This window comes from Alosa alosa, chromosome 9 (assembly GCF_017589495.1).
Source record: "Alosa alosa isolate M-15738 ecotype Scorff River chromosome 9, AALO_Geno_1.1, whole genome shotgun sequence".
NCBI classification, from domain to species: Eukaryota; Metazoa; Chordata; class Actinopteri; order Clupeiformes; family Clupeidae; genus Alosa; species Alosa alosa.
Window position 1 is genome coordinate 31,077,815 of NC_063197.1, and position 22,947 is coordinate 31,100,761.

The 22,947-nt window shown below is 41.0% G+C and overlaps 2 protein-coding genes and 6 non-coding genes across 10 annotated transcripts in view; 6 read left to right on the forward strand and 2 right to left on the reverse strand.

Moving 5' to 3' along the window:
* mfsd14a1 (major facilitator superfamily domain containing 14A 1) overlaps positions 1-1,150 on the reverse strand; it is a 10,792-nt gene extending 9,642 nt beyond the window's left edge. For both annotated transcript variants that reach the window (XM_048251656.1, XM_048251657.1), the window contains exons 1-2: positions 890-1,150; positions 145-240 (exon numbers count right to left, since the gene is read on the reverse strand). In XM_048251656.1, coding sequence (XP_048107613.1) covers positions 145-240; positions 890-970 — 177 coding nt within the window. In that variant the 5' untranslated portion in view covers positions 971-1,150. The remainder of the gene's footprint in view (positions 1-144; positions 241-889) is intronic.
* A 2,302-nt stretch (positions 1,151-3,452) lies between these two features.
* Positions 3,453-3,524, forward strand: trnag-ucc. The gene has a single exon. It is a non-coding gene; the product is annotated as a tRNA-Gly (tRNA).
* A 364-nt stretch (positions 3,525-3,888) lies between these two features.
* rpp21 (ribonuclease P 21 subunit) lies at positions 3,889-6,437 on the forward strand. 2 transcript variants are annotated; one of them, XM_048252801.1, is made up of 5 exons: positions 3,889-4,091; positions 4,259-4,359; positions 4,531-4,613; positions 5,250-5,384; positions 5,783-6,437. In XM_048252801.1, exons 1-5 carry the CDS (start codon positions 4,035-4,037, stop codon positions 5,884-5,886), a joined length of 480 nt encoding a protein of 159 aa, XP_048108758.1. In that variant the 5' UTR covers positions 3,889-4,034; the 3' UTR covers positions 5,887-6,437. The 2 variants fall into 2 exon arrangements, with proteins under 2 accessions (XP_048108758.1, XP_048108759.1); XM_048252802.1 differs by having other exon boundaries at positions 3,920-4,091; positions 5,823-6,437.
* A 4,775-nt stretch (positions 6,438-11,212) lies between these two features.
* On the forward strand, positions 11,213-11,285 carry trnav-cac. Its single transcript has one exon. It is a non-coding gene; the product is annotated as a tRNA-Val (tRNA).
* Positions 11,286-11,814: 529 nt separating this feature from the next.
* Positions 11,815-11,887, forward strand: trnaa-agc. Its single transcript has one exon. It is a non-coding gene; the product is annotated as a tRNA-Ala (tRNA).
* Positions 11,888-12,346: 459 nt separating this feature from the next.
* On the forward strand, positions 12,347-12,417 carry trnag-gcc. The gene has a single exon. It is a non-coding gene; the product is annotated as a tRNA-Gly (tRNA).
* Positions 12,418-12,870: 453 nt separating this feature from the next.
* Positions 12,871-12,941, forward strand: trnag-gcc. Its single transcript has one exon. It is a non-coding gene; the product is annotated as a tRNA-Gly (tRNA).
* A 149-nt stretch (positions 12,942-13,090) lies between these two features.
* On the reverse strand, positions 13,091-13,163 carry trnaa-agc. The gene has a single exon. It is a non-coding gene; the product is annotated as a tRNA-Ala (tRNA).
* Positions 13,164-22,947: the final 9,784 nt, after the last annotated feature.

Below are 22,947 nucleotides of genomic sequence, written 5' to 3' on the forward strand. Positions count from 1 at the left end.
CAGTTAGGCAGCTGAACATTCTTCCTCATTCTGCGAATACAGCCCTGACATGCATGGCAAGCCCATTTTTCTGATAGTCTCAGTGAAATAGATCTGTCTGAGTGGCCTTGCTAGTGACACCTCAGCGTTTAGCAGCCCACTTACCACCAGCGTAGGAGCAGTGAGGAGACCCCACGCGAAGAACTCCAGGAAGATGACGATGACGGCATGGTAAACACTGGGCGACCCGAAGCCTTGTGACTGAAAACGAGGCGGTAACACAAACTTCAGCAACATTTAGAGACATTTTCTAAGCAAATGATGGATTTTACTCTACAAACTCCTGCTAGTAAGTATTAGCATAGATCTAGTCAAAGAGTTAGCTTGATAGTAACATTAAGCTGCTGGATTTGCCAGTTTCAACAGTTAGCTGGTCAAGTTTACATGTTAGGCCTCTCATCCATTAAAAAGGTCAGCATCTCGCAGAGTGCAGGGACTGGGTGGTCACACACTTGCCCCACACTAGCCTAACCTACAGTAACTAACAACTAGTTCCAGGATTGTGGTGACAGTCTGTATGGCGCAGCCCTCGATAATGACACCTTGTTCTGCCCAGGTAGCAGGCAACTGTTATCTAACGTCTGTTGTCTGCTCGCCTGGTTGACATCTGGTGCTTGTTGTGATGAAACCTGTGGCTGGCTACAGCGTGAAGCGGGGGAAGGGAGGGAAGAAGGTAGCCAAACTTCCACACAATAATTATGCGCTGGACTCTTTCTGTTAAGCGCTAACATTAACGATACAGTTCAAGACACCGATGCTAAGCACATTAACGATGTGTCGTTACAGCTCGAATTCACTGCTCTTTCCCAACGTGATCGAAACAGAAAGTAATTTCCAATCGGGTACTCACTGTCCCTCCATCCTTGATGATGATTTTTTTAGCCAGCAGAAGACTGCGATTCGCCCGTTTCTTCTTTTTGCTCTGTGTCATATTACCATCCTAATACTTCTTTTTAGAAAATCTACTTAACTTGTTACTATATTGAAACATTCGTTCATCGGATCGTAATATATATTAAACGGCGTCAGAAAAGAATATATAATGGAATGAAAATTTTTGTTGCTCAGGTCCTCTTCAGCCATTCACGTACTCGCCGCCATCTTCACAAAATCAAACAGACTGGGAACGTCATGACGTCGCATCATACGATTTTGCTCCTCTGTAATAACGTCACATCCCCCGCCCACTTGTTCTGTCTTTGACTTCCTGTTACGTTTACAGTCGCAGCAGAAAATAGTTGCCATAGAAAGATGCTTTGTTTATTATTATACAATTATAACAAGAGTTATTAGCCTAGCCCTCAGAAATCAAATGTGGACATCTTGTCAGTCATACAGAATATTTTGGTGTGTAAGCCTAGGCCTATACAAAAACAAGAAAGGTAGCCAGAGTCTGAACTAGGCTATAATTGTACATGTCTAAGTCCTTTTGTAAAAGACAGTATGGTAATGCATCACACCATTTGATGTAGATAGATAGATAGATACAGTGCCGCCGTGGATATTTCCCCTTTTATTTAAGAGGAGTTTTTTGTTATATAAAAAGGGCCCCACATTAAATTGATCAAGATTCCATTCATAAAAGCAGTAAAAATGGAAATATCCGGGAGGGGGATACTTTTTTGTAGGCACTGTAGATAGATATTACTTTATTCATTCATATGAAGCAGCAATTGTTAACATATCACACACAAACAAGTCAAAAATTAATAGAATTGAATGTAAACTGTGCATTGTCTCGCAGAATATGATTATCCTCTCAGCACAAATAGTCAATGTAAAATGTAGCAGTGGGCAGGAAACGGAGCTTATTACAGTGAAGTTGAAAGCCTCCAGCTGAAAACATTCTGTTGTCTGACCTGTAGTACATGCAGCGGATTTGAGGTTAATGTTCAAATGCCACGGATTTGGCAGCAGGAGTGCTGCGTCACTGGTGTGTGTGTCAGGCCTTTGGTGCCTCCCTACTTTCTAGCTGCAGTGTATATCCCTTAGCAATAAGTAGATGCAGCATACCGGGTACTGAAATATTGACAGGAATCCCTGTAAATTCATGTTGTTTTATCCAATATTAGTTGTGCAGACGTGTAGTCCCATCTTATACACATCTATTGAACCAACAAATGCAAAAATAGAGACTTTTGTGTAATCATTCCGTATTTTGTGTAGTCATTCTATGTCAAAAGAAACTTCAAAGTTTTGCCTTTCATTTGAGACCAGGATTTTATGCTTCTACACCAAGAGGTTGCCACACAATAAAGCCTTTTATTGTCAGTATGCATTTTGGGTAACCAAAAGTCCTATGGGGAGTTCCCATAGGGCATTTTACAAAACGCATGAGCATACCTTGGCAAATAATGGTCTAAAGTACTCATATTTCATTCTATATTGATCCACTTTGAGATACAGATTCACAATACCTGGTAGTGGGCCTCAGTTGTGTTTCCAAGACAAAATAAATGACCAAGAGGGCAGAATGTGGTCATTTCCAGAGATGTACAAAACCGCCTAACCCCCCCTCCCCCATCATTCTACCCTTTGCCACTCTGACAGTTCAGCACACAGTCAATATATTGGTACTAAAATAATCTACAATAACCTAGAAATCTAGACGCACCCTAGTGGCAGCAAATTACATGCTGCCAGGGCTAGTCTAGTCCGTTGGCTTGTGAGCTCGAAAAATTAAACTACTATCAGGCCAATCAAATCGTGTATAGAGTCGTTAGGCGGGCTCAACATAATGATTGATGGCAGAGTTGCAACGGTTTGGCTTGAATTCCCTGCTACTTAAAAACAAATAAGATGGATGTTGCTGTTGGCGAACAGTGTGACACGAGTTAAACTTTTATTAAGTTGGCAAAAGTTTGAACTAGCCAACTAGCTCCGCTGGTGGGAAAACGCATGGGACTCATAGCGCTGTCCTATTGCGTGCAGAGGGAATTTGAAAGACAACCGATTATCCCGCCCCTCGGACTGAGCACTGCGAACGGTGAGTTCCCAGACCCTACATTTTAATGTGGGTCTGGCTCGTCAGGCTAAATCTACAAGGCCTCTGCTTTCAAAAGAGGTCAAGCACTTGAATATAAGTTAAAGGATGTGAAACACGGCCATTGTTAGTAGTATTTTGAGCAAAAACTCAAAATAGGGGGGTAAGTGTGAAGATCTAAATAAACAGAGAAATAAATGTAAAATAAATGTCAAAATTACCCAGTAAACTTTTATTATGAAATACCATAATGCAGACAGGTTATAAATTAACTACCTTATTGCCAGATGCACACAACAGAAAGAGTATGGTATGTTTTCATTACAGTAGCCACTTTGAGTCGTTTTGACAAACACTCAGAATAAGTTAAAATATTGTTAAATCTGTTTTAGGCTTTTATTTCGGAAATATGTATGCTAGCTGTACGTCGGCGTTGGTGGTATAGTGGTTAGCATAGCTGCCTTCCAAGCAGTTGACCCGGGTTCGATTCCCGGCCAACGCAGATACTTTTTTCATCTACGAGCCTGCCTACCAGGGGAAACTCGTTTTGCACCGGTTTCACATGCTGCGGTTGATAAACCAAGTACAAGAATGAGTGGATGGCAGGAAATGTAGCTTGGTGAGATAGGCTAGTTGACGTTTCAACCAGCCAGAGACGCTGATTGCGGCTGTAACAAGGAGCTGAGGGGTTTATAATAGGCCTAATGTTACAGATCAATCTCACTGCGCAGTTAGAAAGAGGGAGTTTTTCCAGCTGAAGTTTAAAGACAGATAAAGCGGACGTAGGCTAGGCTACACAATATAATTATAGGCACAATGTAGCATACACACTCTTGCACACTATTGCTTATTTTTCGCTAGGTGGCGATAACATACCGATTGTTGGTAGCCTGACGGAGGAAGAAGACTTAACAGGAAGTGATTTGCTGTTTTGGCGTCTCCTGCCTGCATGCGTCTATGGTCTATGAGTGTGTCAACAGTTTGCTCCAGTGAGTGAGCCTGGTGGTAGGCTATGGCTGGAAATATCAAGGACAAGGAAGCTTTTCAGAGACTGAATTTCCTATACCAAGTAAGTAGGCTATTCGTTTTTATTTAACCTACCTAGAACAAGCTCAGACGCCGCCTCTGGTGAACATTACATTGCTACATTCAGAGTCAGAACGCATTCTACCAGGAGTAGCCTGTGTAGGATTATTGTATATTAATCTTTATTAACGTTAACGTTACCCCTTTTAGGCTGCACATTGCGTATTGAGCCAGAGTCCAGAAAACACAGAACTCGCTCGTTTCTACTGTTTCACCCAGAAAACCATCGCACGTCGGCTGGTTCTTCGACAGTGAGTAAAATAACGTTTACAACATATTTAACCCTTGTAAGGTGTTCTGGTCATTCGGATCATTTCAGCTCATTTTCTGTTAAGAACATATAAAAATAACTTATTTTTAATGACTGCACAATGCACATGGTGACCTGTCAGGTGACAGCTTTTCCCCAAATCTCCATGCAGGGATCCTTCCGTGAAGAGAACCATTTGTAAGAGATGCTGTGGGTTATTGGTTCCTGGGGTGACGGGAACCCTCAGGCAGAGAAGTAAGTCTCATCACATGAAGTGATGTTGTTTATGAGTAGTAGTACTACTACACATGCATCACTCTTTCATGATCTTTACATGGCCTTATTAAGATAACTACCATTGCCTCGGAGAGCAATGTAGTCAGGCACTGAAGTAGTCAAATTGTTTGACAGCAAGCCGGCATCAACACTACACAAAAGTGAAGAAACAGTGTTTTGATCTCATAAGGAAAAGGGTGTTAATGCAGGGGTCACCAAACTTTTTTTCGAAGCGGGGCCAGGGCCGAATCAACTATATAACATAGAATTGTATGACCCAGACCAAAATGACCACCAGCAGGCCTCATTGTTCTCTGCGCGTACGTTGTCTGTCACTGCTTGATCTCGAGCATGTTGGGTGACGAAAATTCGGCAAATATGGTTCTTTTTATAACTAACTTTTGGTGACCCATGTACTAATGTCTGCTTGGTTTGAAAAGGGTGTGTGTACTAATGTGTCCGCTTGGTTTGATGTCATAAGGAAAAGGGTGTGTGTACTAATGTGTCCGCTTGGTTTGATGTCATAAGGAAAAGGGTGTGTGTACTAATGTGTCCGCTTGGTTTAATGTCATAAGGAAAAGGGTGTGTGTACTAATGTGTCCGCTTGGTTTGTAGAGCGGAGAGGGAAGAGGAGTGTGACCGTGCTGCGGTGTCTGAGCTGCGGACAGACAAAAAAGTTGCTGAACAACCCCGACCATCGCCTGTGGGTGGACCAGCCAGAGGCTCAGCTGGAGAATCAGCCACAGCAGGGTGAGTGTCCTATCAGCCACAGAGTTTGTGCTGCTCTCCATCAGCCACAGCAGGGTGTGTCTGCTCCCTCTGCTTCAGTCACAGTATGGTTAGTGCTGCTCTCTCTGCTTCAGTCACAGTATGGTTAGTGCTGCTCCCTCTGTCTCTGTCAGCCACATCAACACTGTTTGCTTGTTTATGTAGGTCAGCTGTTGTATGACACCAGGGTTGGTCTGTGGCCCTGTTTTGATATCAGGAAACTCGTCAGCTGTTAATTACTTATTGCTTATGGCTGCTTATGATTAGTGCTTGGCTCAAATGCCGCTTTGCAGGTGTCCAATGCAATTTGTTTCCTCAACACATGATTTATTTAACTGTTTTTCTCCTACACCAGTTTGCATTAGATTCCTGTATTGCAGGTGGGATACTCATTGCAGGTGGGATTTTTCTCGTCCACAGAGGAGCCCTCCAGCCAGAAGAAGGAAGCTTCAGTTGCTGGGCCGTCCCAGAGCACAACCTCTGACCCCTCCAAAGGGAAAGCCCTGACACAACCGTGACAGGTCTCCCAGGACAACCCAGCTGACCTTGCGGACTGATATTTAACGCCTGGGTGATGCTGGCTGGACCATAGCAGTTGTTCAGCCTGTAGTCGCAGAGAGCAGTGTTGTTTTCTGAAGTTATCGGTCTGTGAGCCTCTGGATCGCCAAGAGCTGAATTTTGAATGGGGTCTTATTATGGGATAGTGGAAGATCCATGGCTGCTGATTAATCCGTGTGTAGTTTACTCTGGTGTCTGTCCTGTGACAGGCCAGCGATGACACCAGAGGTGCTGATGCACTGTAATGTAAATAAACACACATTTGGTTGTTGTTTTTTAATCTGTACAGGATTATAGTTTGGTTATTACACTATTTATAATTTGCATTTTCTTTTGCTGGTTTTACTAAGAATTCATAAACAATGATTTTGCTTTCACATGGTTATAAGACACTTTGAATTTTGACCAGATGGACACTATTTGATGTTTTCTCTTACAGTGGAGAATAAAGTTTAAAAAAAGGAAAACTGTATTAAATATGTGTGTTGTCGATCTGAGAATTCCATGACCCAGACAGCAGGGCACTCTTTACTTATAGACAGGCAATGGAAAGTGTCTCGATAACAACAACAACACCATTGCATTTATATACTTCTTTTCAATGCACGCAAAGTGCTTTTCAGGGAAAGGGGGAAACTTACTAACCACAACTAATGTGTAGCACCCACCTGGGTGATGCACGACAGCCAGTATGTCCCAGAATGCTCACTAACACACCATTTGAGGTGGAGAGTGAGGGAACACAGCTCACAAACATATCACTCTGTCAGTTTGAGTATGAGACCACCTCAGGATGATCCATCTGTGAAACAGGTGGCTGTAATTGGTTCAGCAAATTCAAACACACACGGACCCATGTGTAGTGAGACTGCCAGCTTTGCCCCGTGTGTGTGTGTCCATTTTGAGTTGAATTGAGATTGAACATGTAGGTGGATAGGATGCTGATCCTCGACTACAGTAGGATCTTCATCAGTGATTTGACCGAACCACTCTAGAATATTAATTTCACTGTTGTAAGCCACGCCAAAATTGTTTTAACCATAGGCCTTGAGTAACAGTTGTATTGGTGTTGTTCTAACCGTGCCGCGCAATGAGTAACACTGTTCTAACCGTAAGCCCTGGGTACAAAATATGTACAAAAACAAAATATGTTAGTTTCCTTTGTAATTGTGAAATGGAGATTATTGTGAAGAGGTTCTGTAGTGGGAGCTGAACTGGAGTGCATCACTTCAATATCTGACAAAAGGACCCTGAACAAACTGATCAACATCTTGGACAATGAATGCCATCCACTCTACAGCACTATTAAAAAAAAACAAAACAGCTTGATCAGCTGGAGACTTCGCCACTGCCATGCACAACTGAAAGGCTGAGGAAGTCATTTGTCCCCAGGGCCATTGAACTGTTTAATGCTTCACTAAAGGGAAGAGGAGAGATAGACTTCTCTGCTTAGTCTGTCTGCCTCTCCACCCTCTCCATGTTTGAGTACTGACTGGCCACTACTGCTTTACTACTGTTTTACTAATGTCCACAGCCTAATGTTTTTACTACTGTTTTCCTGCTACACTGTTTTTCATGCTATATTAGCACACATGATCAATGGCTTCTGCTACAATACTGAATGGCTGTAACCCTAACTTAACTCACCTGGAGGAGGGGAATGGGAATTATGTGAGGATGCTGTTCATTGACTTTAGTTCAGCATTCAACACGATAGTACCTCTCACCTTGGTCACAAAGATGAAGGCCTTAGGACTGAACACCACCCTGTGTCACTGGATATTTGACTTCCTCACCAACCGTTCACAAGTGGTTAGTGGGGGGTCTGACATCTGACTCATTAACCATCAGCACTGGTGCTCCCCAAGGCTGTGTTTTGAGTCCACTGCTGTACAACATCTACACACATGACTGCAAAGCCAACAGTAGTCATACCTCCATCATCAAGTTTGCAGATGACACAGTGATCTTGGGCCTGATTAGTATCAACAATGAACAGTTCTACTTGGATCAGGTTGATGAGGTGGCACAGTGGTGTCAATCTAACAGCTTGACACTGAATATCAATAAAACCAAGGAAATGGTAGTGGATTACAGAAGGCAGCAGCAGAACTACAGTTACACCCCACTAATGATCAGCGGGCAACCTGTAGAGAGAGTCACAAGTTTTAAATACCTTGGTGTCCACATTACTGAAGACTTAACATGGACTGTTAACACTCAATATGTTCTGAAGAAGTCCAGACAACGACTCTACTTCCTTCGTCAGCTAAGGAAATTCAAAGTTTCTACATCCATCATGAAGGCCTTCTACATTTCAGCGGTTGAGAGTGTTCTAACTGGTAGCATCATCACCTGGTATGGGAACTCCACAGTTAGAGATTGTAGTACTCTGCAGAGAGTAGTGCTCAGCTGAACGTACTATAAGAACTCAACTCCCCTGCTCTACAAGATATCTATTCCAGAAGAGTACTCCTAAGAGCCCAAAAGATTCTGAAGGACTCTTCTCATCCTAACAATGGATTATTCCTACCGCTGAAATCAAGAAGACGCCTATGTAGTCACAAAGCCAGAACTGAGAGACTCAGGAGAAGTTTTTATCCCCAGGCCATCCAACTCTGAACTCACACTATACTGACTTTGCACACATTCACTCCTCAGCACTCTCAAACATTTCCCAACTCTGAACTCACACTATACTGACTTTGCACTCATTCACTCCTCAGCACTCATGACCCCCCACACACACACACACCCACACACACCTACAAGACTTTTAGCACTTTTACATCCCTCTCCCTATGCTACAGACCTTTTATTTATTTTCTTATTTCATCACACGTCAAAACACACACACACACACACACACACATATCTGACTTTCTCCAACTTTTGCACACTTTTTATTTATTATTTTTGATTTCTCCTCCATCTACCCATGTCCTTGATTGCCTAGCCTTTCTTTTTTATATTACCTTGTCTACATTATACTTTACTCTCCTATTTGTCCATATTATTTATGCTGGTCTCTAGACCTTATTATTGCACTGTTGCACTGTTGGACTAATGTTGAACTACTTTTTGCACCTTCACCATGACACTCACTCTCTTGAGCACCTTACCATACACACAGAACTACAGGCCCTGTCACTACAAGCGTCTCATGCTTGATCACCCTCAAGCACACTGGATTTTTTACATTTAATTTATATAGTATATTTAGTATTTATTAGTTTTGTTAGTTTTTCTTATCTCCTATACTGTCTCTATTGTACAGTGGAGTTTGGTTATATGTTTATACTTATACTTATATTTACCATTTCTGCTGTAAGTGCATGTTGTGTGTGATGTCTGTATGCTACTGAGACCCCCTGAATTTCCCCTTGGGGTTTCAATAAAGTATCCATCTATCTACCTATCTAGGTATGCCACAACAGTGATATCAATGAAGCAGCCTTATTAGTCAATATATGGTAATATAATCATTACTATTAACAAATACAGATTTAAATTAAACGTCTCAATGAGTTACTTTAAATTCATTCATTTACAGACAATTACACTGACTTTTAATTTATTGATAAAAAAAAAAAGTCATGTTATAATTTGCAAATGACTTCGGCTGCATACATGCGCACTTGCTCAAGTTGACATCATGGTCAGTAGAACGTGATCCGCTGAACCGACCTCTATGGAACCGACCCAGCGTTACATTTTAACAATTTTTCAAGACATGAGTGTACAAGGTTTTTGCTGTGTTGACAAAATCAGGGTGAGTGTATTGTATTTATGATATCCTTACGTTTGTTTGGAGATGCGCAAGGATATAATTACAGTATTTGCAAAGTAATTCTACAGAGCAAGTTAGTTAGCTAACAAGATCATGTTAGCATTTTCGCTCCATGTGCACACAGCATGTATTCTGGTCTTGTGCGTGTGTAGCAAATTTTGTGTTGAATATTGAAGATAGTTATTTTGTGGATTTGTGAATTTTTCTTAATCAGAATCATGATGTCGTATTAACATTTTGATGAGGTCGAACTATTATATCTGATTTTTAAAGGTCTGTTGAAGCTGTAATTAGGCCTACAGCATGGTCGCTAGATGAGAGAGGCTTATTCAAGAAATGATAATGGCTACGTTATGACAGCTCGGTGAAATGTTATATTATTATAGTTTACACATGTTTAGCATATCTGTATATGTTATACTTATGTGTTGTGCAAAACAAAGAAATGTAGGGCATAGGCCCACAGCCAGACCACTAGTTTCAGAATCGACTGATTGGTGATGTTCTGGAAGATGCACGAGATGAACACTGATGGACCTTAGACAGCGTTCTTCACTACAGGTAGGCTACTTTAGTCAGGGCAGGCGATTTGTGGTGCGCGGGTCTGGTGGGTGCAAGCATCCAGGAGATATTGCGGGTTGCATATTCAAAATCGCCAACAGTTGTAAATGTTAATGTGCAGAATTTCGTGTAGGCTTTGCATTAGGGTGAGGTAGGATTTCCACCTACTCTTCCTCTCTGCCTCTAAGCTCACCAGAACCGCACATCATTAGCCTGCGGTACTTTCGGATTGCCAATTGAAAATAAGCCAACGTCTGTCGTGGCCATTGGCTATTTGGGTCGTTGTAATAAGACCGTAAATGTAGAATAACAACCTACACAACTGTCAAATGAAATCATTCATAAAAGGCGTGTTATCTGAAGCCATATAAAAGAGCCACAACCAATCGCATTCGACAATAGGTTATTTTGACCGCAGTTGTCGAATTATATCCTCTTTCTGAAGATAAATAAAATTGTTGACTTGTTGACAGTTACTTTGACAACATTGTAGGATAGGCTATTATTGCTTCAGTGAGTAATATCGTCCCGAGGCCGAAACTAGGCGCACAAAACTCGTATGAAGTATAGTCAAAGATCCTTGATTACTAGCTCCGCTTTAACCCTCTATGGTAAAGTTTTCGGCTGTTCTTCCGTCGTCTTCTCTCGTGGTCCTGCTGGAAGACGAACTGTCAGTGCGCCTATACTGGCTAGCCTACCGTTTGCTGAATTGAAGGCAAACCTCCAATTGTTTATAACTTTATTACGACCCCAGAACCTGCCACGACAGTATGTTGTGTTCTTCAGTTGGCTTCATTAAATCCCAAAGTACCGGAGTTTAACTCTGTAAAATGATTCAGCGACTCGTATACGACAACCAAGAAGAATGGCTCAAAATGGCACCCGTTTCAAACTAGAGACAGTTTCCGTAGTGTAGTGGTTATCACGTTCGCCTCACACGCGAAAGGTCCCCGGTTCGAAACCGGGCGGAAACAGCTTTTTCAGTTATTGCTAAGTGACGTGAGTAAAAGTATGAAACAATGTGAACCATAGCGTGGCCATGCGAGCCAACTGCCCCCAAGAGTGGTGAGAGAGTCTGGTCATTGTTAACCACAGGATAAGTTAGTGATGTTTGTATGTAAAATTAAACTTATGGGTAAATGGTTACGTCTCAACATAGTAAGTACATTAAATCATTTGTAACTCGAAAAGTCTCCCATTTACAGTTGCAACCTAGGCTGTCTTTGAATGTGTTTTAGTAGTGCAATCCAGTGTGTTAAATTGAAGTGCTAATAATGAACTTTCTGACCATAGCAGTAAGCTACAGGAAATGGAAAGTATGTTGCTAACGTTTGTGATTCACAACCACTGTTGTAAGGAAATGTGGTAAAATGTATTTCCTTTCTTCCTAAAAACAGTACTTATAATGCACAATTACATACGTGTAACATTTTTACATTTACTCCACATGGAAACATGTGAGTCACCCAACTGATAATGACCCTCCCCCACCATGTGCAGCACGGGGAATTAGCTCAAATGGTAGAGCGCTCGCTTAGCATGCGAGAGGTAGCGGGATCGATGCCCGCATTCTCCATTGAAACCTTTTCCCTCTCCATCTGAGGTTATAGACATAAAGTGGGATAAACACCATGGGCTATACATTTTGTTGTTAAGGATCCTAACCAAGACCTTAAAGTTAGTGCACCAATAATGTTTTGGTTAGCAGCAAGTTGCTTGTATATGTAGCTGAATGTAGTAGTTAGCTGTTGAAGTGGTTAGCTGTTGTCAAAATTAAAATATATGTTTAGGATTTATGTATTTACTCTGCAGGCTTTGTTTTATTCAAAGTAACTAACAACAATTACAATAAGCATTACATTAGTATTGAAAATAACAGTTAAAGTTAATCAATAAAATAATAACAACAATAAGCATTATATAGCATACATATAATATTATATGTTCAAGTATTGAAAAAAATGATTTTTTGTAATAGAAAACAACAACAGTGTGTGTGTGTATTTAACACATGTTTCAATCGCATAGTTCCTAAGCATTGGTGGTTCAGTGGTAGAATTCTCGCCTGCCACGCGGGAGGCCCGGGTTCGATTCCCGGCCAATGCAACTTTTCTTCCAAATGCCTTGCAGGGGTCTGGTAAACCACGTCACCCTTTAGCTGCATGTGTCCGGGGGGGGGATGGGTGTAGCCCGTAAGCTGCATGCGTTAGAGGGGGGAAGGGCTCACAGTGTAGTTGAAGTAGGAAACTAGATCACTTTTATTACTGCAGAGCTCTCCAGTTTATTCGCAAGATATTTAGTGGTGTTAAGATGTAGTTTTATGTTTCTGTTTTGTATGTGTTTACTTAGGGGGTACTTTTATCTAAACCGACTCACAACTATAACAATAAACATCACATTAGCATTTAAAATAGTAGTTTAAAATGAACTGATTGAATTTTAAATTATAATAATAACCATGCAGATAATAAAATGGTTTAAATGGGGGGAAAACATTTCTTGTGATGGAGACACGGGTGTATATGTATTTAATAGATGTCTCATTCTTATAGTCTTCATGCATTGGTGGTTCAGTGGTAGAATTCTCGCCTGCCACGCGGGAGGCCCGGGTTCGATTCCCGGCCAATGCAACTTTTTTCCCAGACGCATTCTAGCAGGCCTCTGGAAAGCTGCTGGGGGGAGGGCTAGTTGTAGCCCCTAATATAAGTTCATGGTGTCTCTCCTGTGATCTCCCATTTTATGTGTATAACCTCAGACGGAGAGGGAAAAAAAGTTCCATTGGAGAATGCGGGCATCGATCCCGCTACCTCTCGCATGCTAAGCGAGCGCTCTACCATTTGAGCTAATTCCCCATGCTGCACACTGTGGGGGAGGGTCATCATGAGTTGGGTTACTCACATGTTTCCATGTGGAGTATACTTAAAGCTCAGTTTAATGTGCTTTACTTCATCAGTAGAACACAGCAAGATAATCCTAACATTTAAAATATAGGAAAAGTAGTCAAATGAATAAAAAAAATAATAAAAGATATAAATGAAATAAGAGCAAACTTAAAAACAAACAATAAATAAAGTAAATGTAGTAAAATAAGTGAAATAGAAATGGATAAGAATGTAAGTTAAAATAAAGGCAACATAAAAAAGGAACCATTACAATTTAGTAAAAATGGTAAAATAGGTCAAATAAATAAAAATAGGTCAAATGAATAAAAATGATGGATACATAGTAATAGGTAAAATATATAAAATAAATAAGAAAACTAAAACATAAATAATGTAAACATAAAAAATAAATCAAAGTGAAATGGTAAAATACATTTAAATAAAAAGGTATAAAAATACATTAAATTAATTTAGTTTTTAATCTGGTCTTGAAGCGGTTGGTCGTCGGAGCGCTTTTGATGTGGCTAGGCCATTGGTTCCACAATCCACAATAGTTAACAGCAGCTTCACCACACTCTGTTTTAACAGTGGGTTTGAACAGTCTCCTGTGATCTAAGGCAGTGGTTCCCAACCTGGGGTCCGCAGACCCCACTAGGGGGCGCCAGAGATTGCAGGGGATGCCTGGATTGCACAATGTTGCCTGGGCTGAGGTACCAAAATTATATTTGCGCACATTAAATGTATGAAATCCCAATAACACACCCAATTGGATAATCAAAATTCTGTATAATCCAAATTAAAACATATTTTTGTTCCACATTTAAATTCATGTAGCTATTTATTACCTCTGAACTTATAAGTTTGTAATTAATCACTATTCTTTTTGTGTGTGTATGCGGGTAGTTCGGGTAGGGGGGCCCTGGCTTGTCTTAGACGCAGGCCAGGGGGCCTTCAAGGGAAATATAACCTGCTTGCTGCAGCTTCCTTTTAAAACAGCATATTTTTCTCTCTCGAGCATTTAATCTGCTGCCGGCTTGTCTCTCCACATCGTCCAAAATGCTTGATTGCATTGCATTCTCCACATTTTTAGCTACATTTTCATGTACCACATCAGCATTTTTGTTGAGTGAATCTTTTGTAAATTGCTTTACAATAGCGTCGGGCCCTTGTCAGCAGCCTTCGGCTTGCCTCTTGCCACTATTCACTCCTTTGTCTTCCGATGTCATTTCTGAGTCATCGAGATGTTTACACACACTCACACATTCACCTCCGTAAATAGAACCAACTTGACATTGACTTCAACCTGTGCTATATCCTAGATGAGACTGCCTGGGTTATTTTGTTTCGATATTACCGTAAAACTTCAAATAATCGCCGAGTCCCTAAGAGACGCCTGTCTCTTTTAAAGAGGCTAAAAGGTTTGGGTTAAAGGCCGGTCTCCAGTAGAGGCCTGGTCTGTTTTTTAGTTTCGGGTTGTATTTAATCTTCTAAAACCCGTCAGATCGTCTGTTTAAAGATTCGCAATGACACGAAACCGTTACAGAAAGGAGGTTACAGCAGTGTGAATTAGATGTTGCACGTTGTTACAAGCCGTTGCAAAGCATTCAAATGTCTGGTCACAGTTGCAAGGTTTTAGAATGTTGCATCAAGTTGCTGCTCACCTCGTTGCGAATCTTTGGTGTGATTTGGGCTTAAGTATGGCGCAGACTGCGCACGTTATGATTAGATGGCATTAAAAGACTGCGGTGGGGAGAAGGTAGAGTTACAAATTGTATAACTTTTTTCCAATATGAACTATGCCTATATGTCCGACTTCGTCATCGTTCAATTCATCCCTTGTGTTTAAAATTTGCGGATAGGCCGATGGTAAGCTTGTTTTTATGCTGGCAACAAAACCAGAACGGTTCGCGAACGTTATTCTTTATTCTAAATGCCATGGCGATAAAGAGAAAAGAAGTCAGAAAAGGAATTTACCTTAGACTAGACTATATCAGAGCCCGTCTACGGACATTCTCTGGCTATATAACCTACTGAAATAGGTTAATGATGTAAAGTCAAGTTAAACTTCTATGGGACTGTGTGCGGCGCACAGTTTTTATTGATGAGTCGGAGTGGCAAGTGCTGCGCATAGTTGCAGTGGAATGTAGCTGCCCAGGGCATTATAAAACTTCTCACTCTTAGACCTACTCATACACGGCGGTGAAATGGCATATTTAGCTGTCTAAATTCGAATCATATGCTGGGGAAGAAATCGTTGGATATCCATGATTATTTTGTTATTCAGCACCCCTGGTCAAAAATATGTTCCCGCGCGCCTGGAAGTAGGCTATGATTTGAATGTAGACTGTTGTCAAATTTGGCAAATACAAACGGGAGAAACAATATGGTTCATGCTCTCTCTCATGCTGTTTCATTCGTGCTGAAAAGGAGGGAGAATGAAACATTAAGCACGTTCCACTTTTGCATAAATAATTCCTGAACAGTTTTGGTCATGGCAGATAATGCAACTGTATTTGACAAAGGACCGATATAGGCTATTTGCTAGTGACAAAATATGAGCTTTCAGTGTGATACGATCTCTTTGTAGATTATGTTTAATTAAAACGTGTTCCATCTGTTCTGGCTATCCCCGCTATTTGGATCTTACTGTATCTCACTCAATGAACAACATCTCAACACTAAATGAATGATGATCCGTAATTGTCAACAGATAGCCTAGTCATATAGGTAGACATTCAGTGTGTTTGAAATAATTAATTCGATAATATTTTCCATCTTTGCAGAGGAAAAGTTTTGTGTAAAGGGAATTAAAGGCCTGTCTCATATAGACGCCTGTCTCTAATACTAGCCGGTGCAGTTTGGCGATTTGGGAAAATAAAAGCCCGGGCTATTATTTGGAGTTTTACGGTATATATAAAACACATAGTAATTGTAGCCTACCATTCAGGGAATAGGCATTTAAAAGAGAGACAGAGAGTGATATGCCTCAGAAATGACATCGGGCGATGGCAGTGCGAGATGTTCAGAACGTAAGAGCTAAAACTTCTACAAGCTCAATAGGGCTTTGACTCCGAACTTCGTTATTTGAATATAATTCGATTATTTTAAAAATTAAAGATATTCGAACGAATTTTAGGGATCTCTTAATATTCGAACCTTTGGCCTATGGAGATCATTTCTATATGTATTTGGCTGTAGGCTAAACGTTGTTTTCAATTCAGATTCCGAGGTTTTTTTCACGCCTGGTGAAGTAAAATCGCGAGCTCATTAGCAAGGCTATTATTGGTCATCTGGGCTCCTGTAGGTAATGTTAGCATCCTGGCTGGTTCGCGCTTAGTGAGCTCACACATAGACATAATAGACACTTTTATTTTAAACTTAACCTTCCTCTGATTTTAATCACCTCAGTTATCAAAGCAAACAGGGAAAAGAAATGGCAACACAATCATGAAAAACACTCAAATAAATAAATGTGCAGATAAGTCTGAATGAAAAGCAGCACTGGTTGAACCCTGGAAATATTGTAAACAAAGTAGGCTAACGTTAGCTTAATTTGCTAGATTATCATAGTCTGGTTAGACTGTTCAGTTTCCCTATGTGTGTTTAAGTTTCAAATGAATACTTTTTCTCCTTGGGACAGGCCCGTTTGAGTCTTGGAAAATACTTTTCCATTTGCGGAATTGAGATGATTAGAACTTAGCAGTCAATTTGAATGCAACAGTTTTGAACAAATTCGTGCAGCGTGCTAATGATGCTAACCGGATTTAATAGCAATTTAGCCAGTCGTCTTACACTATTAATGTTTGGATTACATGCGCATGCTATGATGCGCCTGTTGAGAGGGAGAGAGAAAGAGTGCATGGGGCAAGGAGAGTCTTTGTTGAGGTAGGCCTACTTCTATCGCCTACTCTGGTAGTTTGACATACTACAATGCAAGATATATTTAGCCTATTTATTTATGGACAACGTAAGGCAGGAGGTGTGTGTTGCTTTTAATTATGAATGTTCTATCGAACGTATTTTTTATTGATATCGATTACATGTCTATTGCGATACATATCGTTATCGTTTTATCGCCCGGCCCTATGCTCAATAATAACAATTTTAACACACGCATAAATACTCAGCCTTTCGTGCACGTAGTCTATTGACATTGACTGATACACTGCCCTCTGGTGGACAGAACATATAGAACTTAAGTTTGATACCAATATCGGTCTTCCTGAAGACATTTAATGGTTAAAATATAATAATAATATAATAGATAATAAAAAACAAAGGAACTTCGAATATGATTTTTGGGCAGAAGTCAAAGCCCTAAAGCTCAATAACATCCACAGCGGAAAAAAGAAGGTAGAAAAATAGTCGGAAAACTTAGATGTGTAAGGCAAGCAAGCAAGTTTGGCGGTTGTTACTAAAAATGTGAACATGCACGTTGCACTGTTGTGCGGTGGACTTTCGGAATGAATGGAGTCGGCGTTTCTTTAATATCGAGGCGCCTTGTCCGATCGGCCTGCTGGTATAAAATGAATTGTGCTGTCTGTCTGAAAAAGACGTGCTCTTCAGAACAGACTTGTCATAGTGTCATCCTGACATGACTGTGCGTAAAGTAGGCCTAGCCTATAATGTGAATGACTTGTTATTTTATCAAGGATTTCTTTCTTTTTGAAAGAAATCCTTGATAAGATTCACTGAACAAAAATGCTGATGTGGTACATGAAAATATAGCTAAAAATATGGAGAATGCAATGCAATCAAGCATTTTGGACGATGTGGAGAGACAAGCCGACAGCAGATGAAATGCTCGAGAGAGAAAAATAAGCTGTTTTAAAAGGAAGCTGCAGCAAGCAGGTGATATTTAGACATTTACTTCACAAAATCCAAGACTAAGAACAGACTATGTAACTGGACACATAGGCCAAAAATATTGAGAAGGGAATGTTGAAGACGAAGGAGTGAATAGTGGCAAGAGGCAAGCCGAAGGCTGCTGACAAGGGCCCGATGCTATTGTAAAGCAATTTACAAAAGATTCACTGAACAAAAATGCTTTTGTGGGACATAAAAATGTGGAGAATGCAATGCAATCAAGCATTTTGGACGATATATTGGCACAAGCTGGCAGAATAGGCAACGGGCCGATGTGCGTTTTGTTTGGAGACAGCGCCGCATCACCCATATACAATAAAACAACCAGCGGATGGCGGGCGGGTGCGGTTTTGAAAATTGGTCAAAAAACTTTGGTGCGGATTGATGATGAGTTTTGCTATGCAGTTATGGTTGAAATAATAGCCCATCAGCGCATCTCTAGTGTGTGTGCCTCTCTCTCTCGCTCAGAGGGGAGGGGGAGGCTGAGGGGTCGATCAAGCATGGATTCTAAACTCTGTGGTGGATAGTATCTACAATTAGGTATTAATTAATATTACTATGCTAGGTCAAGTACTCCCAAGTGCTATTGCGCCACACATTGTAGTTCTCCTGTTTATTCGCTTGGAAAATCGCCACATTTCATGTTGTGAGACCTTACACATTTTTATCAACTACTCGTGCAACTGTATTTAAGTAGGGAAAACGTGGATGTGTTTGATTAATGCTATCTTCCTCCCTCTACGGCTACGTCTGGGCCCGCTAGCATAGCAACATGCTAACACATTCTCGCCTCAAGCCAGAGCGTTTGAGTGCACGTACCGACACCGGAGAGGTATGACTCAACTCGTGAAAGTTAAGGTAAGAACATATATTAATACTGACATTGGGTGGCGTGTTCCTTTAAAGAGGCCCTATGCAACAATTTTAGCAAAAATGACCTTAATTATGCAGGTTGAGAGTCGTTCTGATGGTTCTACAACACTTTTTGGGTCGTTTGGTGGGTGCTTTGTCTCCCCCTAGTGCTTCTCCGAATATGCAACTTTCTGGTCGCGGTCCGAACACATCCGGATGTAACTCGGCGGAAATACTCGAAAATGCAGTCAGATTGTAGTTTCTAAGAAGACTGCAAAACGGACTCCGACTTGGCTTTGTTGCTGTTGAAATTGTAAGTAGCCTACCCTTGGGTGAACTTCGTTTTTGTAATGTGATTTGATAGTCTCTTGAACAATGTGTTTGCTCGACCGTTTTATTGTGAGCCCCTATGTGTTTAGTTTGGTTTATTGATGGCTAGCTCGCTAGCTAGTGTGGTTGGAGCTATGTCGTGAAAAATGCGAGCCCAAATCAGGCGAAAACCCAGAAACAGCGAAGGAATAACCAGACCTGCATAGGGCTTCTTTAAAGGTGACCTGCCACACGCATTTCATTACTTTGTGGTAATGTCTGAAGTTCTACCATGGATTTTGTCGTGGAAAAAATCACTAACTTTTAACTCTAACTCAGCAGTCTGAACAAAAACCAGCGGAGAACGGTCTGAGATGAGAAGTGTCCGCTTGTGGCCTTTTATACACAAGTCCTCCTGGGTACAGCTCTGAATGCACAGAGACTAAGTGTCGCCAGACAGGAGTTGCGAATGATGGATGTCCTCTGCAGCGGAGACTCCAAGACCCAGGCCTTGGGGAGAAGGTGCGCACGTTCTGAGGATTTTCCTCTTGGGAAAGTTTTGTATGTGGTCAAAAACATCTCCTTTTTTACTTATGGCCAACCCTGGCCCGGTGTCTGCCCCCTATGAAATCGGCAGACCCTTTTTCATCCAATCAATGTATATTCAATAAATCATATAGGTGGATGAGCTCACTGAGCTGCCACAAAAAATTATTAAATAATCCCCATTAGGCCTGTGTCACGTTCGTGCACGTGCATGACATCCTGCCCCAGCTTCTGCCTGGCCACCTGGCTGCACATGAACTCTTCATGAACTTTCCTACATATATCTCTCGGCTGCTGCCTGGCAACACATTACATCTTCAAAAAAATCTGCCACAATTTCATAAAAACTTTTGTGGAAAACATGCCTTGGTTACCTTGTTTCAAACCATTCTAGCGTGGTATAGAAAGCCTGCAGGAAGACTCAGCTCGATTTGCGCCAGTTCTCATTAATATTCAACGAGCTAAGTTGCTTGACTCTGATGGGCTAACAGCTAGTCGGTTTTGTCCATAACATGATAGCTGTTATCAACTAAATTGGCATGAACTTAGCTTGGCTAGCATTAAACCTGTATAACCAGTGTTTCCCATACATTGACTTATTTGTGGCGGCCCACCACAATATCAACATTGTCCACCACACAATGATTTTCCAGGTTGTACTAAATTGTGCTTAAATCTGGTTAGCATCATAACCACGCTGCGCTAATTTGTTAAAAACTGTTGCATTCAAGTTAATTCTGCAAACCTACCACCACAAATAGAATTTAATTCTGTGGGAAACACTGATAACATAACACTTCCTTGAGTTGACAATAACATTTTACTTATGGACTGGGCACTGGTCGTAGACTGCCGCGATGGTAGCTGTTATCAACTAATTTTAGCTTCATGACATGAACTTAGCTTGGCTAGCGAGTGCTAGCCTTAGCCAAAAAGGCATAAAACCTGCTAGGCTAGTGAGTGCATTAAACCTGTATAACATAGCACTTCCTTGAGTTGACAATAACGTTTTACTTACGGACTGGGCACTGGTCGCCTACTGCTCCAGGCTTCAACTGCAACCTTTTTGCAAAGCCTGTGGCATTGTTCCAAAAAACTTACCGAGTTCTTGGGCAAAATGAATTGTTGAAGTTCTATTTGTGCATAGCGCACAAGCCCGTTGACATTCAGCCATCCTTAGGCCTACATATGAAAACTGTCACAGAGCTAAACGAATTTTGTGGGCACGGTCTCAACTGGTCGAGCTCATGAATAATAATGCTCAAGATTACTACGTCATGAATTCCACGTCAAACTTAAGAGCTTTTTCAATTGGCCTGATTTCTCTGCTTATTTCTTTTCAGTGGCTAGAGCTGACAGAGGAGGTAGCTGTTCATTTTCACATTCAAACACATATGGACCTAACACATTTGAAAAAATATAAATAAAAACAGTTTTGTGTGGCAGGGCACCTTTAAAAAAAGTTTCTCCAAACAGGCTTGTCACACGCATTTTGTGTAAAGCTGGCTTTGAAGAGGCTGTAAGTGGTTCGCACTCTGACAAAGGTCAAAGTCTTGCAAAAAGGAGCAACTACTTTTACAAGAGAGCAGATGAGCATTGAGAATAGTCGGGTTGCTGAAACGTCTGTTCTTGCTCTAATAATTACAATATACATTCAAAACTGAGGGGAACTGTGAGCAATCACTTTACTTCCTTTGTGGCCCATCTCTCCTTTTCAGCTTCATAAAAGGAGGTTTGACAGAATTCAGCCCAAGTCATCTCATGAGTCATCCCCTCTGTTTGATAGAGGGCAAAGACTCTGGCAGGACAATATACATATTCTCCTGCCAGACTAGGGGAACACAGTATGTAGGTGTGGACTGTGTAGACCCAGTTTGAGCGGCTTGTGGCAGAACCTGCAAAGCCGACCAGTCGGATGCTGCTCCAGGGCCTTCCACTTTCCCCGCTCCTCAATGACCCGTCTGGATTCTGCAGAACACTCTAGTTTGCGCTTAACCCTTAGAACCCTAAGCTGTTTTTAGGGCATTTTCACTACCTTTATTCATAAGGATTTATTCTGGTCATTGTAAGTGCCACACACACATATTATATATTGTTTTTTTCAGCAGAGTCTAGGCTATCCAGATCTGCCATTTCATTTCATGTGTTAGTACTAGCATTGATTTTATTTTGATTTTTAAAGAATTAAAATATAAAAATCATATTATAAAAATTATTATATGTTGACCTGTATCTCACCACAGCAAGCTCATAGCTCTACATGCATTTCATGTGTGTGTAGGGCTGACTGTCCTGAAACGGGCAATATAATTGCCATGTTGGAGGGATACTCTGGGGCTGAGCAATTTACAGAAATATGTGGTGTGTGATTTACGGAAATAAATGCCATTTTTTATTTAGCGATGAAAAATGAGCTCCATATATTGTGACATGAACTGATCTGACCTGACTTGACCCAAGTTTGCCTGTTAGCATGTGTGATGCACTCATGATGATTCTCAACTTTTTACTGCATTGCCATGAACAAAGTAAAGGCAAAAAAGGTGTTTCTTTGTTGAACAAATTGGGATGCAATGTGAGCCTTGAATTGGATGCCATGCAGGAATTTTCTAGGATCTCAAAACCGGATTATGAACATGTTTTGCCATAGAGAAACACACGATAGCGTTGGATTATAAACATGCTTTGCCACAAAAACAGACAAAAACGTGGGGTAAGTCCAGCTATATGAAGTTATTATTTTGCTGTCACTTCGTCTGTTTTATAACCCAGAAGGATGTATTTGGTATCAAATGATAGCTCTGTGTCTCCTCTTTGATCTAACATGCGTGGCATATATATCTGATCACGGGTCCGCGAGTAATTACTCCGAGAGTAATGGGTGTGCAGCGTTGGTTTGTGTACATGACGTTAATATTTTGCAATCACTTCGTCTGTTTTTATAAGCCTGAAAGATCGATATCCATGGTACCAATGGATAGCCCTGTTTCTCCTCTTTCATCTGATATGCTTGCCATATCTATGCGATCACAGGTTCGCGAGTAATTCAAACGAGAGTAATGGGTGCGCAGGTGAACGCAGAGAAGTATAGACTGTAAATATGATGCAATTTGATTTAATTTCATGATTTTTTTTTAATTTTCATACTTGATCGTACAGACAAGTGCATAGTCTCTTTGGA

Coding starts and splice junctions, on each gene's coding strand:
- rpp21 (XM_048252801.1), top strand. CDS start 4,035: ATGGCTGGAAATATCAAGGACAAGGAAGCTTTTCAGAGACTGAATTTC. Junction 4,092..4,258: donor GACTGAATTTCCTATACCAA/GTAAGTAGGCTA, acceptor TACCCCTTTTAG/GCTGCACATTGCGTATTGAG. Junction 4,614..5,249: donor GGGAACCCTCAGGCAGAGAA/GTAAGTCTCATC, acceptor CTTGGTTTGTAG/AGCGGAGAGGGAAGAGGAGT.